Consider the following 14,009-nt stretch of genomic DNA (forward strand, 5'->3'; position numbering starts at 1 on the left):
GAAAGCTAAAAAACAAGCTTAAGGCTAAAATAGAAGCTAAAGGCTAAAAAACAAGCTAAAGGCTAAAAAACAGACTTAAGGCTTAAAAAGGCGCCAAATGCTAAAAAAACGGGCCTGAAGGCTTAAAACAGACTAACGGGTAAAACACAAGCTAAAGGCTTAAACACGAGCTAAAGGCTAAAAAACAGACTAAGGCTAAAACATGAGCTATAGACTAAAACACGAGCTAAAGGCTAACCCCAGGTTAATGTGTTAGTGCTAATGTCTATTCCAACCCACAGTCAGCAGTTATTCTGCAGTGGTCTGTTCAAACTTGAGAGTCTATCAATAAAATGAAGAGCCAGGTTACGTTAGCTCTGCTTGGTGAGGTTGGAGTTGGTAGATGAGCTCTGGTAGGACAGAACCAGGATTCACTGACGTTACAGACACGTCTCAGAGCACCGGGCTGTGAGGAGAGATAAGAGAGACAGGAGGATGTGAATCTGTCAGAAAGGAGCAGGAAACAGAATAAACAGACGTTAGAAACGAATCACCAGGACGTGTTTCTTTATTCCAGCAGGTAAAGTCAGACCCACCGACCCCCCCAGGGTCCAGACCTCAGCCCTCCTTCTTGGAGCTACATTTGCGCGGCAGAGGCAGGGAGAGCTGCTGGATGCGAGGCGAGGGGCTGGCGGAGCGGGCTGCCGGGCTCACCCTGTAGGGGTCGTAGCCCTCATACAGAGCCTTCCTCTCCTTTGGACTGGACAGCTCCTCCAGTCTCCGGCTGGCCACGTGGTTCCTGGCTGCTCTGGAGACCACCCAGCACACCGAGCGCTCCTCTCTGAACTTGCTGTGGTCGTGTTTTGGTGCTGGGGAGAGAAAAGTCCACCTGTCAGAGTTAGAAAGCTCGATCAGCGGCTGAGCTGTGGACTAACAGACGGACCTGCGAGGAGCTCTGTGTGAGCAGACGCTCTGTAGGGGAGGTCTGAGATGGGCCCAGGTTGTGGTTTGTGGTCAGAGCCCTCCTGAAACAGTCTTCTTCTTCGTGGCTGGGCCAGCTGGAGAATCCGTGAAGTGGCGACGGCTGTCTGCGTAGATCTGTTCAACTAAACACACACAGAAAGCATGGAGGAGGTTCAGGTTTCAGACACATTCACCAAAAAGAGAGACTCTGGCCTCTTCAGCAACCACCAGGAGCTGGTAATCCAGGTAACCCACGGTGGCTCTGGAGTCTCAGTAACTGTTGGACAAAGCTGACTGCTACAAACGGCGCCAGTTACTCACAGGAGCCAGCAGGGGACGGTCCGGCTGCCAGTCGGCCACAGGAGCTCGAGGCTGAGCCAGACTGCACAACCGATCAGACGCAACAGCCCGAAGAGCCCACTCACTGACCTCCCACACGGGGGACAGTCTGTGAGAGGAGGAACAACAGAGGAGGAGAAGACCACAGGAAAAAAAGAGTCAAGTTGTAACAGAAATCCATTAAAAAATTAAAGAGAAGGAGGGGAAGAAATAAGACGAGCAAGATAAGATCTGAAGAGGATATGGAGCCATTTTTCTACTGGGCGCTTTGATTAGCTCACAGATAGATTGAGGGGTTTCTACAACACACGTTAATGACCAGGAGTCTGCAACCTGTGGCTTTCCTCTGCAGTGGCTCCTTGTAGCTTTAAAAAAAATTATTAATATATATTTTTTTAATTTTCCTTAATAATAATAATAATAATAAAAATAAAATTGATTAAGAAATAATAATAATAATAATATTAATTATTATTATTATTATTATTATTATTATTATTATTATTATTATCATCAAAATGTGATATCAAATTAAAATGTGCTTTGAAAAAATTGCAAATTTTTAAAAATATCAATTCCCTTTGAACAACACTTGACATATTTTTTAATTTCAATTTTTTTTTAATATTTGCAAGTCTTTTGCAATTTCAATGTCTATAATTCTTGCAATTTTTTAAAAAAAATTCTAAACTCCTACAATCCTGGGAATTTTTAAAATAAATTATTTATTTTTAAGATTTTTTTGCAAATTTCTGAAATAAAAAAAAAAAAATCCAAAATATTAACAAATTTTTTATATTACAAAAGTTTTCCAAATTTTTGCAAATTATTTAAAATAAAAAACTGTAACATCACATGTACAATTTCCGTAAATTCACAATTCTTCTTATCTAGATAATTATTCCCTAGATGTGGTGTTAGGAGAATTTTAAACACTTTCTAGTCTTAAATAAGAAGATAAAGTTAATTTTGTGGCTCCAGAACGACTTAAATCCAGGTGAGCTGAGGCTAAATGGCTCCTGTTTAAGGCAAGGTTGCAGACCCCTGTTAATGAGCTTTGAAAATCTGCACATGCTCAGTCTGAACACCCAACACTGCACACTCTGAATGAAGAGATGTCTGTATTGACAAGTTTTCACTGATGAGCCAGAAAGAGTTCAGGATCTAACAATAATAAGAGCTGTCTGAAAAGTTTGAGCTCTCAGGAAAGAAACAAAGACTTAAAAACAGAAAATGAGCAGCGGCTCAGAAATCAAACGTGTTGACTCAGCGTCAGGTGAACTTAAGAGTATTCACGTGTCTTGTGTGAAGAACTTTTTCCTCCTGCACAGCTCCGACCAGCGAGGGGTTAACTCTGCAGGAAGAAGAGTTTGTCTTTTCACCTTGAAGGACAGAGGGGTTCAGGTCAGCTAACAGGAGACTGAGGGTAGGGTACCAGGTCTGGTGATGGACTCGGTCCTCTCTGGGGGCAGATGGTCTAGCCAGTAAACGGAGCGCCTGTGAGACCAAGAGGAGAGGCGTCAGACAGAGACAGACGCTCAGAGAGAGGCCGAAGGATGGAGGGATGCTCGCTGAGGTTACCGGTCTGGGTGTCTCAGGTGGTTGGGTTTGGGTTGGGCGAGCTTTTCGATCCGGGTTGCCATGGCAGCTGATGAGGAGAGCAGAACGTGATGAACCCAAAATTACCCCATTGTCAAAGCAAATGATGATGTTACCGACCTTCACAGAAATGACAAGTCACGCTACGGCGTTTCAGACGTGAGACATGAAAGTTACACCCAAAAGTTTGTGCTCTCAACTTCCTGTGAGGGAAAGGAGATCTGTCAAACAGACTGAACTCCTCGAACGTTCACCTTGGTGTTTGAACGATGAGTCTGACAACGAAAGACTGATTTTAAAACTACTGCAGGACCAAGTGTGACTGTTTCAGGAAGTCGACCGTCATCCACATGATGGGTAACGTTTACACACACACACTTCCCTGAATCATCGACTCTGTGGCGTGTTACGCTCTCATTACCTGCAAACCAATAACGATTCATTAGTTTTAACCAATCCAACTGCAGCTGACGGCTGACTCACACTTCCTGCAAACACTGATCTTCAAGTTACTGCACAGCTCTCCCTGAGCTCTGAGCGAAAGGTTTAGGAGAAAGTCGTCCTCTTACCACGCCAGCTGCTGGAGCTCTCTGCTTCTTTTCCCGCTCCCTGTAGCAGAGGGGTTCACCTGTGTTGTAGCTGCGGTTGCTGTGACACCTACACCTGCTGGTTGTCAGGGATCAGGTGACACTGGAGGGGAGCAGTGAGCTGAGGATGGTCTCTGCTCAGAGAGCGTTAGGACTGATGGTTACGTCTTTTTCTTCCTGGTCAAATTGAACATTTCAGATATCCACAGTGACATTATTCCTATCCACAATTGTAACTTCAGATATCCACAACTTAATTCCTCCGAGGACAAATCACGCCCCTTTCTCATTACAGATATCTTAAATTCAGTTATGGACAGCCACAATGTGAGATGTGGATATCTGCAACTAAATTATGACTATCCATAAATCTAGTTGCAGATATCTACAATTTCATTCTGACTAGCAACAATTCCAAATCAAGATATCTTCAACCCCCTCCTTTAACGATATCTAATATAGCATTTATAGATATCTATAAAAACATTGTGACTAGTCAAAATGCTGTTATAGATATCTTGAACTGGAATTACGCCGAGTCAGAATGAAATTGTAGATATCTGCAACTAGATTTATGGATAGCCTTAATTTAGTTGCAGATATCTATAATCAAGTTACAGATATCTTTAATTAATTGTGGTTAGAGATATCTGAAACTCAAGATATCTTAAACTTTTATTTTGACCTGTCAAAATGTAATTACAGATATCTTGAAGCAGAGTTTGGACTAGGTGAATTGATGTTGCAGATATCTATAATGATGACAAAAGTCGAAGATTTCTTGCACAACTCTCTAGTGAACGTAGCTCTTGTTCCCCACAAAGTCCCTGATTATACAGGGGTCCTACAGCTCAAGGCAAGTTAAATTTAAGACTTTTTAAGACTTTTTTAATGACGTTGGAAATCAAATTTAAAAACAAGTCGACAACGAACCACAATTAAAAAAAACAAAAGTAACAAACAAAAACACCACATGAATTACCTGGGTTAGAGGGAATTTTAACCCAATGTTAATTTTACATAAAACATCACTTTTTACCTTTTTTTAAACTCATTTTTACAACTTTTTGCCTATTTTGCCCCCATTCATCTTTTTTGGCCACTGTCACAACCATTTTTGGAATTTTTACATGGTTTCTGAAATTTAATTTCAAATATAATTCTAAATTTTGCTGCCATCATCAATTTTCATAAGCCACTTGTGGATATTTTTGCCATTTTTTCCTCATTTTTTCTCTCTCCAGGCAAACTAGGTAGAACCAAGATATGCGTCTGCCTTAAAAGTTCCACATCACCGATTTGTTAGTTGCACTACTGTGATTACGCAATTTTGCCACGAGAGTAACTCAGGAAATTATTCAGAAAAATAGATAAATGTTACTTAATTTTTTTTTTACTTCAAACATTTAAACATATAGCTTACCAATGTGTTCAAATTTTCAAGACTTGAAATTTGGATTTAAAACTTTTTAATGCCAATTCAGGCCTTATTTTTAGAATTATGAATTCAATGCCTTTTAAGACTTTTCAAGGATCCGCGGGAACCCTGATTATAAATTCGTTCTGTTTCATGACATTTTCTAAATATCTTGTCGATGACGACAATCTCCATTTCTTCTGCTAAGAAAACTGTTCAAATGATTTTTCTCTCCTCCAGTTTATTTGGGTCAGTATCCAATGGGAAGCCTCGCATGTCCAGCGTCATGAACACATTTCTAACAGTCAAAATCACATTTCAGATATCTTTAACTGTAATTCTGGATAGTCCAAACTGAATTAGAGATATCTGCAAGTGACATTTAGGATGGTGATGAGGTGAAGGGCAGCTTTCAGGGAGTCATTGCAGATATCTGTAACTCAGTTTGACTAGTGGAAACTGAGTTACAGATATCTCTAACTGTCATTGTGACTGGTCAAAACTGAATTTTGACTAGTCACAATAATGTTGTTGATATCTATAATGTTAATTCCAGAGTCAAATGTAGCTGTTAAATGTTAAAAGGGCTCGTCATATCAGTCACGCAGAAAGAAGCCAGAGCGATGAATTTAAGCACCAAACAGTTTAAAAACAGACAACACCTTTATTTTATCACACATTTAAAATCTTATAAAACAGCAAATAATCTACCAAAGCTTCAGTAATCAGGGTCACAAAGCCACAAGCTTTCAGATAATACTTTAACTCTCTAACCTAGTATTGCAGGAGCGTGTTGCTGCGTGGAAACACACACCTCGTCTGTGTGACGCTGAGGACACGGTGAGGGCACACAGCTACAGCGTCAGGAACAATCACAGGCCTCTGAAGAGCAGAAACCCCGAGCCAGAGCTGCTCAGGGTCGGACATGTAGTGTTTGGTCGACGTGGAGCTAACGCCTAAAGAACAAGAACAGAGTTGGCAGCAACAGCACTTTTTAAACTCTACTTTCTAGGTCTACTTTCAATCCTATCAGCAGATTCCCATCATGGTTTATGTGTCGGGCCACTTTGGAGGATAAAACTTCTTTAACTTAAATATCACGGTAATCCTCTGAGTGACCTGGCAGTCCGGTCTCTGCGCCTCAGGCAGAGACAAATCTCGTCATGCAGTTTGTTTTCTGATCCTTAAACACAGGTGGTCTCACAGAGGAGGGTTTCAGTCTGATACTGGATCACACAGGTGAACGTCTACGAGGCACTGAGCTTTCTCATTAGCTGCCAGGGGAGTCGTCAGGTTTTTCATCAGGGGGAAAATGGCACAGAAAAGTCCAATCTCTTGCTAGCAGTGCAGGTAGAGGAGCAGAGGAAAGGCATGATGGGAAGGAAAGCACAGGAGAGGAAATGTGGAGTACATGTTGTGTTCAGTAGCACCAGGAGCAAGTCTGAGAGGACGTCAGAGAGGACGTCAGCGTCAGAGCGTCTGCACGATGACGGGGTACAGCAGGGACATGTGCTCGGCCCCCCTGATGGGCAGCTTGTGGGTGGTGTAGTAGTGGATGACCTCAGGGATGGTGGAGAAGGGAGGGCTGTTCTCTCCCAGCACGTAGCGGCCGTCTGCAGACAGCGTGAACTTCATGTGCATGAAGCCCTTACAGCTCCTGAGGAGAGAGCAGAGAAACATCATGACGGTCAGAGGACAGGGAGGGAGGACGCCGCCTGAGGAGGAAAGAGCTGAGTCATCCGGGTTTCACATCACAGACATCCTTCATTTTTCTTAGTTTTAAAACAACCCCTGACAACACGTGACCTCTTCTTCCTTCCCTCTACTCGTACTTTTGAAACATAAAATTCGGAATAACAGTGACAGATCATTTTGATCAAAGACAGCACAGTCACCCTGACATCAAGTCCAAATAAAACACAAACAACTCTCTGAGTTTTGATTTTTTTTTTTATAAATATTAAAAAGTAATATTAAAAGTGCACAACAACAACTAACAACTGTCAGAGTTCAAGTATTTTTTTAAGTAAAATAAAGTGCAAAATAAACAGATTAACTGTTACTCTGCCATGTTCATTTATGTTCTCTGAACAGGACCTGATGCACATTTACTGTAGTGTTAAACCGCAGCAATTAAAAGCAGCTAGCGGCGAGGAGGACTTGCTCGATGTTAAAGGTCCGGGTTTTTTGACACCTGGACCTTATTTATAAGTGTGTGCATGCTCATATACTCACTCAGACAAACATTGTGCAGCTCGGAGTCCTTCAGAAGTTATTTAGATCCAGCTGATTTTAGCCGCACTTAGCAGGGGCCACGGAGGAGGGCTTCAGCGCGGGACATAATCTATGCAAAATCGCTCTTTTCAGCTATATTTTTTCATCCATCGCCGGTGTTATCATAAAGTCAGCTCGTCTACCGTCTGCAGACTACGACTTCGAGTTTGACGGTTGTCCTTACCGGTTTGAGCCTGAGTACACGGACAAGGAGCTCCATGAAAGAAGGATGCAGAGGGAGAGAGACGAAGAGCTGGCTCGAGAACAACAAACAGGAGCACGTCCACAACTCAGTGTAAACTGGTGGTGCGCTTGTGGACAGTGTTTGCCTATGGCAACAGAAGAGGAGTGTGTTTGTGAAAACACTGGACAGCGATGGATGAAAAAATATAGCCGATATGAGCGATTTTGCAGAGATTATGTCCCGCGCTGAAGCTCCCTTGCCGTGGCACCAGCTAAGTGCGGCTAAAATCAGCTGGATCTAAATAACTTCTGAAGGACTCCGAGCTGCACGATGTTTGTCTGAGCGAGTATATGAGCATGCACACACCTATAAATAAGGTCCAGGTGTCAAAAAACCGGAGTTGCCCTTTAAACTTTGTTTGCTGTTGGTATCTGCAGCCTTCACGCGTACCGATACCTTGAAAAAAGGCTGCTATCAGTACTCGCCCATACATATCTGAAATGAATAAAATTTTATGACAAAGAATCCAAAATTTGATATTGTCAAACAAAAAATCCAAATTTGTATCAATTTTTGATTTTTTTTGTCCCACCCCTAATTATTTATTTCTAAATTATTTCTATTCTGGACATCACTTCAGAACAACAAAGACAAGCCTGGGTATCTGACAGAGCACTGAAGTCAGTGATGAAGCCCAGAAAGTAAAATAACACTCTTCTGAAAGTTAATGCAGGAACGATAAGAAAGTTGGCTCAAACTGAAACTTCAAAAAATTAAGATAGGAGACCAAGAAATGTATTACTGCTCACAGGATTCTCCAGATCTTTGAAAACACTGAACATTGACCAAAAACCTCGTCTGTCCACCGCCACACAGCTCTGAACACAGACTGATGTTGGTCACGATCCAACCAACATGTTGAACCGAGTGTTTGTTGTGAAGAAGAATCCAGATGTGAGGTGAGGAACATTTCCCAGCATGCCGAGGAACACTCAGTCAACAGCCGCCTCATGATTATTTATACCAGCTGGAAACACACTTTCAGAAAGACCCAGGGCGGGGGGTGGAGGTAGGAACAACACAGATGAAGAAGCTGAGAGGACTCAGAGATAACTGATAAGGCGTAAAGTCAAAGTGCTTCACAGCTCAGATCTGTTTTCTCCTTCAGCATCAGACACAACAGCTCCCCTTTAAATGATGTAACACATGCAGACTGCAGGGAGGAGGATTTGCATATTTCTGGATAAACAACAAAAAGCTGATAGAGACAGGACGGAGGATTTCTTACCTCAGAGACAGGGAGTAGTCGCTTTTGCAGGTCTGGCTGGTCCTCACCAGGTAAGAGCTCTCTTTGCACAAAGTCAGCAGAGTCTCAGCCTCCGAGCGGCTCAGGGTGCCGTGATACCACCTGCAGGGACCAACGAGGAACAGGACCACGGTTTGATTAGATCAGGGTTGTGCAGCTAATACCTGTTGTTTCTAAACCATTATAAAAAAGTCACTTCACATCATTTCTCCTCATACTACATGCGAAAACTTGTTGCAAACATTTTTGTCTGGTTTCGTTTCAGTTCAGGATCTGACGGTTGATATTTCACAGGCTGCTGCAAATCACGTCAGAGTCACTGAGCGCAGCTTCACACAGTCACCGGATCATTCCTGATTAACACATGCACAGAGGTCTGGTGCTGAGCCAAAGGGAGGATGTTTTCTCACAGTCAGAGAAACACGTGAGCAGTCAGGCTGTTTGGCAGGACGACGTTTAACCCTTTCATAACCATTTCATAGCTAAGTAGATGTAATGTGACTTGCTTGCTACTTTATTTGCCAAAGACTTTTAAGTGAAACCTAAAAGAGACGATGTAATAAAAGCTGACTGCAGCCAGGGGAAACACAAAACTAGGTACAGAGAGAAGAAATGCAACAAAATGAAGCATTGCTTTCATATTTGTGATCCCGTAGGAAATTAAACCCGACGTCTTGTTTTGAAGAATATTAGACAGTAATTTCCTTTATCTGCGTAACTGTCACGATGTCAACGACAATTAACGCACAATTTGTCCCATCGGGGAGTGAAACACACGTTTTCGTGTCCCACACAGAAAAGATCACAGGTGTTCATCTAAACAGAGCTCAGGGATTTGAGTGGCACCTTCGACGAGAGACGATGAGAATATACGGTTCATCCTCAAAGTCTTCACAGCGCTTCACTTTTTCCACATTTAGTCCTGTTACAGCCTCATTTTAAAGCGGGAGCAGTTTTACACACAACACCCCACAACCACAACGTGGAAAAAGTTCTTTTTGATTTCTGCAAATTTATAAAAAACAAAAAAATAAGAGATCACATGAACATCAGTATTCACAAACTTTGCCATGAAGCTCAAACTGGGCTGAGACATCCAGTACAGTGCGCATTTTGTGGCATTTCCACTGACTTATCCTGGGACAGATCCTCAAATAACCGAGACGAGCCGTCCCACTTTTTGGGACCCTTTCGTATGGGTGCCAGACTGAACCGATCCGCTCTCTGAAGGTGGAGCTACAACACTGCAGACCATTGATTGGTCGAAAGAATCGTCACTTCCTGTGTGACAGCAGCTGCTGTATTTCTCCTGGCTGCTCACAGACTTCTCTGAGACAAAGTTTGATTGTTCTTTGTATCAAAGAGCTACATGACAATCACAGAGAGGACGAAATGCTGCATGTCTTCATCTCTGCTCTTTGTTTACTGTGTCGCGTTTTTCTTCTTCGTTGGTTTTATTAGCGGGGTAAACTGTGTCGCGCTGCTACAGGTCACGCTAGTGTTCAACAGCTGCGGCTTTTGGCATCCGACTTACACACTAAACTGAATGGACTGAGGAATGGACCAAAACTGACCGAAGACAGGTGTGCCAAGCTCATGGCATCACATTCAAGAAGACTTAAAGTGATCCTCCAGGATGGAACAAGTTGGGTCCTATCACAAGGTTTAGGGCAGAAATGACCCCTACAGCAGTGATTTTGTGCAGCAGAAGCCCAGAGCGCTCACACCAAACACCCCCTCCCTGCTCCTCTGCAGGTTTCCTCTGCACTCAGACGGGGCCATATTTTACTTGACCACAAACACAAATAAACGGACTTCCACCGAAAAACTCTGATATCGGTCTGCATTCACGCTTTATTCAGAGAATTTTCAGCGCGTTACTTTCACACAAAAACACAGCTAAATAAGGCTCTAGTTCTCATCGTGTTGTAAAGCAGCGCTACCTCCGCTGCAGAGCCACAGGCCTCAGGAAACTTATGCTCATGTGATGTCTTGTTTTTTCATTTTTAATACATTTGTCTCCACATGTTGTCAGTATGAGGCGTGGCGTGTTGAATTTGTGAGGAAAGAATGAATTTAGTCTAGTTTTGGAATGAGGCTGTGAAAATAACAAAATGTGGAAAAAGTGAAGCGGAGCCACTGAAAATGAGACGGTGCATCTCAAAGGGCCGTCTTTAACGGGGTGTGTCCACTTACACTTGTCTCTCCAGAGGTACGTATGGATCCACTCTTTCCCCCAGGAGAGGAGGAGTGTCCCCGGCCAGACGTAGCGTGGAGGAGTCTGTGGAGGAGGCGGTGCCTAACTTGGTGAGCCTGGCCTGCTCAGTCTGAGCTCTTGAACGCTCCCTTTCTGCCCCCTCAAACTGAACTACAGTCAGGAAAACAGACACACAGGTTAGTTTGAGACAACAGAGAGGGATTTAACAAACACACGTTGAGATGAACGCCAACCTGCTAAAGCTTTAGAGATGTTGTCCTTCTTCCACTCCCAGGGCTGGTCGTATTCATCCGCCGGCCTCTCGTCATCCTGAGGCAGCCGGCTCTCCCTGCTGTCTATCAGGGCGAGTCCCGCCTCCACCCTCTGGGTCTGCTGCTGAGCTGATGGAGCAGACCGGTGCTGGTGGCGAGTCCTCTCCTCGTATGGGTTATCATACAGCTGACCTCCATCTCCACTCCCAGCTGCAGATCTGTTCATCATCACGCTGTGCTGCAGTTCTGTAAAACACACAGAGACGCTGAGTGACTCATGAAGTCAGGAACATCAGCCAACTTTACTTTTACAACGTGCGTAAAACTCCATTTCTGTCTGTTTAAAAGTGTTTCAGTTCTTTGTCTGTTGTTCTTTGTTGTTTCTTGTGGTACATCCTGTCAGAGCTGAAGCCTACATTTCCATCAGGGGAAACAAAGTCTTGGCACAAGCGCTGGCAGTCAGCCAGGTGATGCTGACTCACATCCTTCCAGTTTTTACTCAACATGAAAATCCAGACAAAATCCTGTACTAGAAGACATCCTGCCGTTTGGCATGGATAAACCATATTGTAGTCTCACTCACAGAACGCCCAGTGTAAAATATGAGAAATCAAGCTGTCGAGTCAGATGACCTTTAATGGATGACTAGAGAGAGGACACAATCTCATATCTGACCTGAGATTATCCGCTGGGCCTCAAACGGCTCCATGTAGCTGCAGCAGTCTGTTGGTGCAGGTTTGTGCTCCCAGTTTGATCTGCCTCGAGGGTCTGGACGGACATCAAACGGATCCGAGTAGTCAGTGTCAGCGTCCAGAGCTGCCGGGGCAGACGGGACCACCTTGGTAAGGAGAGATAAACAGAGCTGCATGTGTAACACCCAGCGTAGGAAACAAACAGAAGTGAAAGTAAAACACTCAAAATGCTTCTTACAGGCTCCTCCTGGACGGTCACAGGACTCAGAGGGACTTTACAACGACCAAACTCCTGAGAGTCCACTTTGATAAGTCTGTGCTTTGGTGACACCACCTTCACCTGGAGGCACAGGTAGACACAGATTTTAAAGTCACAGGTAGGAAAAGAAAAACAGAGCTAACACAGCACTCTTTATGGCTGTAAAATAACGTCTGTGTTACCTCTACGCCGTTGGGCAGCACTGAACCAAACGCAGGGAACGAGGGGAGGCTCACTGTGGCGCTGCAGGAGCTGAAACCTCCATTCTGATGCTCCTTATCAGAGTGCTGGTACGGGTCCTCAAAGTCCAGCTCCTTCTGAGCTCTGTAGGCCCTCAGGATCTCACTCTCAGTGTAGTCTGGCCTCGGGGGCTGAGGAGGGTCACGCCTGCTGCCTAGGTTTAGATAGTCCTTCAGCCACTTTGCCATGGATCTGGAAATCAAACGACACATTAATCCTTCACCGTCACGGCACGAGCTGTTTAAGATGTCCTGATACTACGGACGACAGATCTGGATCTGAAGACTTGGTCCAAAAGGAGCAGGAGCTGGTTTTCTGATGTACAACAGGACTGAATAAAAATCATGTTTTCTTTGTAAGGAAATCTTATCCATGCGTGTTTCATCCTCAAAATGCTGCTTTTATTCTTTCTCTGATTCCTTATTGCCTTGTATCCCTTTGTAGTTTTTAGCTTTCCTTTATTTTTTTATTCTCTTTTGTTATTGTTGTAGTTCTAATCTTGTCCTCACATTCATCCTTTATTGCTCATTGTTGTTAATCTATACAACAATTAATGACCCTGTATTGAAAACTGATATAAACACTAAATTGTTGTAACATTTGGTGTATTATAGAGTTTTTTATCCAATGAAAATCACCTGTAGGATGTTACCTGCTACATAATGATACTGTTATGTCTGTATAAGTAGCATCATTGAATTTATACTTAGTTTGTCAACCTGATAAGTACTAAAATCTATATTATTAAGTGTCAACAGGTCTTCAAACACGATATTCCCAGTGTTATAGAGTTAAGTAAAGATTAATAAAGGATTTGGTGCAAAGTGGAGTCAGAACCAGCCCCTAACACTGAGAATAGCTTCTGTTAGTTAGCATAGAGCAGCTGAATCAGTCTCATTGTCATGAGTAGATGAAGTAAAGCGTTATCTTCCAGGCTATCAGCGTTAAATTCAGTAGGTTAATAAGCGGTGATTTGTCCACAGAGTTTCTTTTATTCACAATAATACAAAGGTTTGATTAACAGGAGTCGATGGATTCATGTCTGTTTCAACATCAGAAAGCTAAGTTAGCCGAGTTAGCTCGTCGTCCACAGACAGCATCGTTACTTCTTTAAACTCACCCTCTTTCTGTCTCGACATTGACGGCTTCCCGGCCCAGTTATGTCTGCCTGGCTACCATCCAGCAAACCGCGCTCACCTCAGAGTAAGGCCGAGAAATAAACCATTGTTCATCCGTGAAATCCGCCCAGGTTCCGAGCCAAGCAGGTCAGGCAGCTAATGTTAGCTGGACCAGACCAGACCGTGGAGCAGACTGTCTCAGTCCGACCGAGTCCGACACAACACCAGCGGCACGGCGGGCGGCGGGCGGCGGGAGGCGGGAGGCCTTAAAGGGGAGGACGGAGCGGTCTGAGGTCTGACGACAGAAAAGCTCCGGGTGTCTGCAGGAATACTTTAATAAATCTGCTACTCCGATAAAATACAAGAAATTAGACCGTTTGAATGATCGAAACTATACCACTCCTGCATTATTACCTTCTATTATACTTTTATTATCATTTTTTAGACTAATGTTGATGGAAGCCCATTCCCGCCAGTAGAAAAAAAAAGTCAAAATTATGAAATAATAAATCATAATTATGAGATAAAAAAGTCGAAATTGTAATATTTATCTATCTATTCATTTAGCTGAAAAAAATCACTT

The 14,009-nt window shown here is 43.4% G+C and overlaps 2 protein-coding genes across 2 annotated transcripts; both read right to left on the reverse strand.

Moving 5' to 3' along the window:
• Positions 1–597: 597 nt before the first annotated feature.
• On the reverse strand, positions 598–2,924 carry spmap2 (sperm microtubule associated protein 2). The gene is made up of 6 exons (XM_074691395.1): positions 2,863–2,924; positions 2,717–2,778; positions 2,578–2,635; positions 1,264–1,390; positions 923–1,085; positions 598–848 (listed from the first exon to the last, which is right to left on the reverse strand). The coding sequence occupies exons 1-6, from the start codon at positions 2,922–2,924 to the stop codon at positions 598–600; spliced, it is 723 nt and encodes a 240-aa protein (XP_074547496.1).
• A 2,625-nt stretch (positions 2,925–5,549) lies between these two features.
• Positions 5,550–13,669, reverse strand: shda (Src homology 2 domain containing transforming protein D, a). The gene is made up of 8 exons (XM_074692845.1): positions 13,429–13,669; positions 12,251–12,500; positions 12,048–12,149; positions 11,793–11,955; positions 11,100–11,363; positions 10,845–11,016; positions 8,631–8,750; positions 5,550–6,541 (listed from the first exon to the last, which is right to left on the reverse strand). Exons 2-8 carry the CDS (start codon positions 12,494–12,496, stop codon positions 6,355–6,357), a joined length of 1,254 nt encoding a protein of 417 aa, XP_074548946.1. The 5' UTR covers positions 12,497–12,500; positions 13,429–13,669; the 3' UTR covers positions 5,550–6,354.
• Positions 13,670–14,009: the final 340 nt, after the last annotated feature.

The sequence above is a fragment of the Halichoeres trimaculatus genome, unplaced genomic scaffold (assembly GCF_033239565.1).
Source record: "Halichoeres trimaculatus isolate MK-OKI-2021-1 unplaced genomic scaffold, fHalTri1.1 fHalTri1_scaffold_17, whole genome shotgun sequence".
NCBI lineage: Eukaryota > Metazoa > Chordata > Actinopteri > Labriformes > Labridae > Halichoeres > Halichoeres trimaculatus.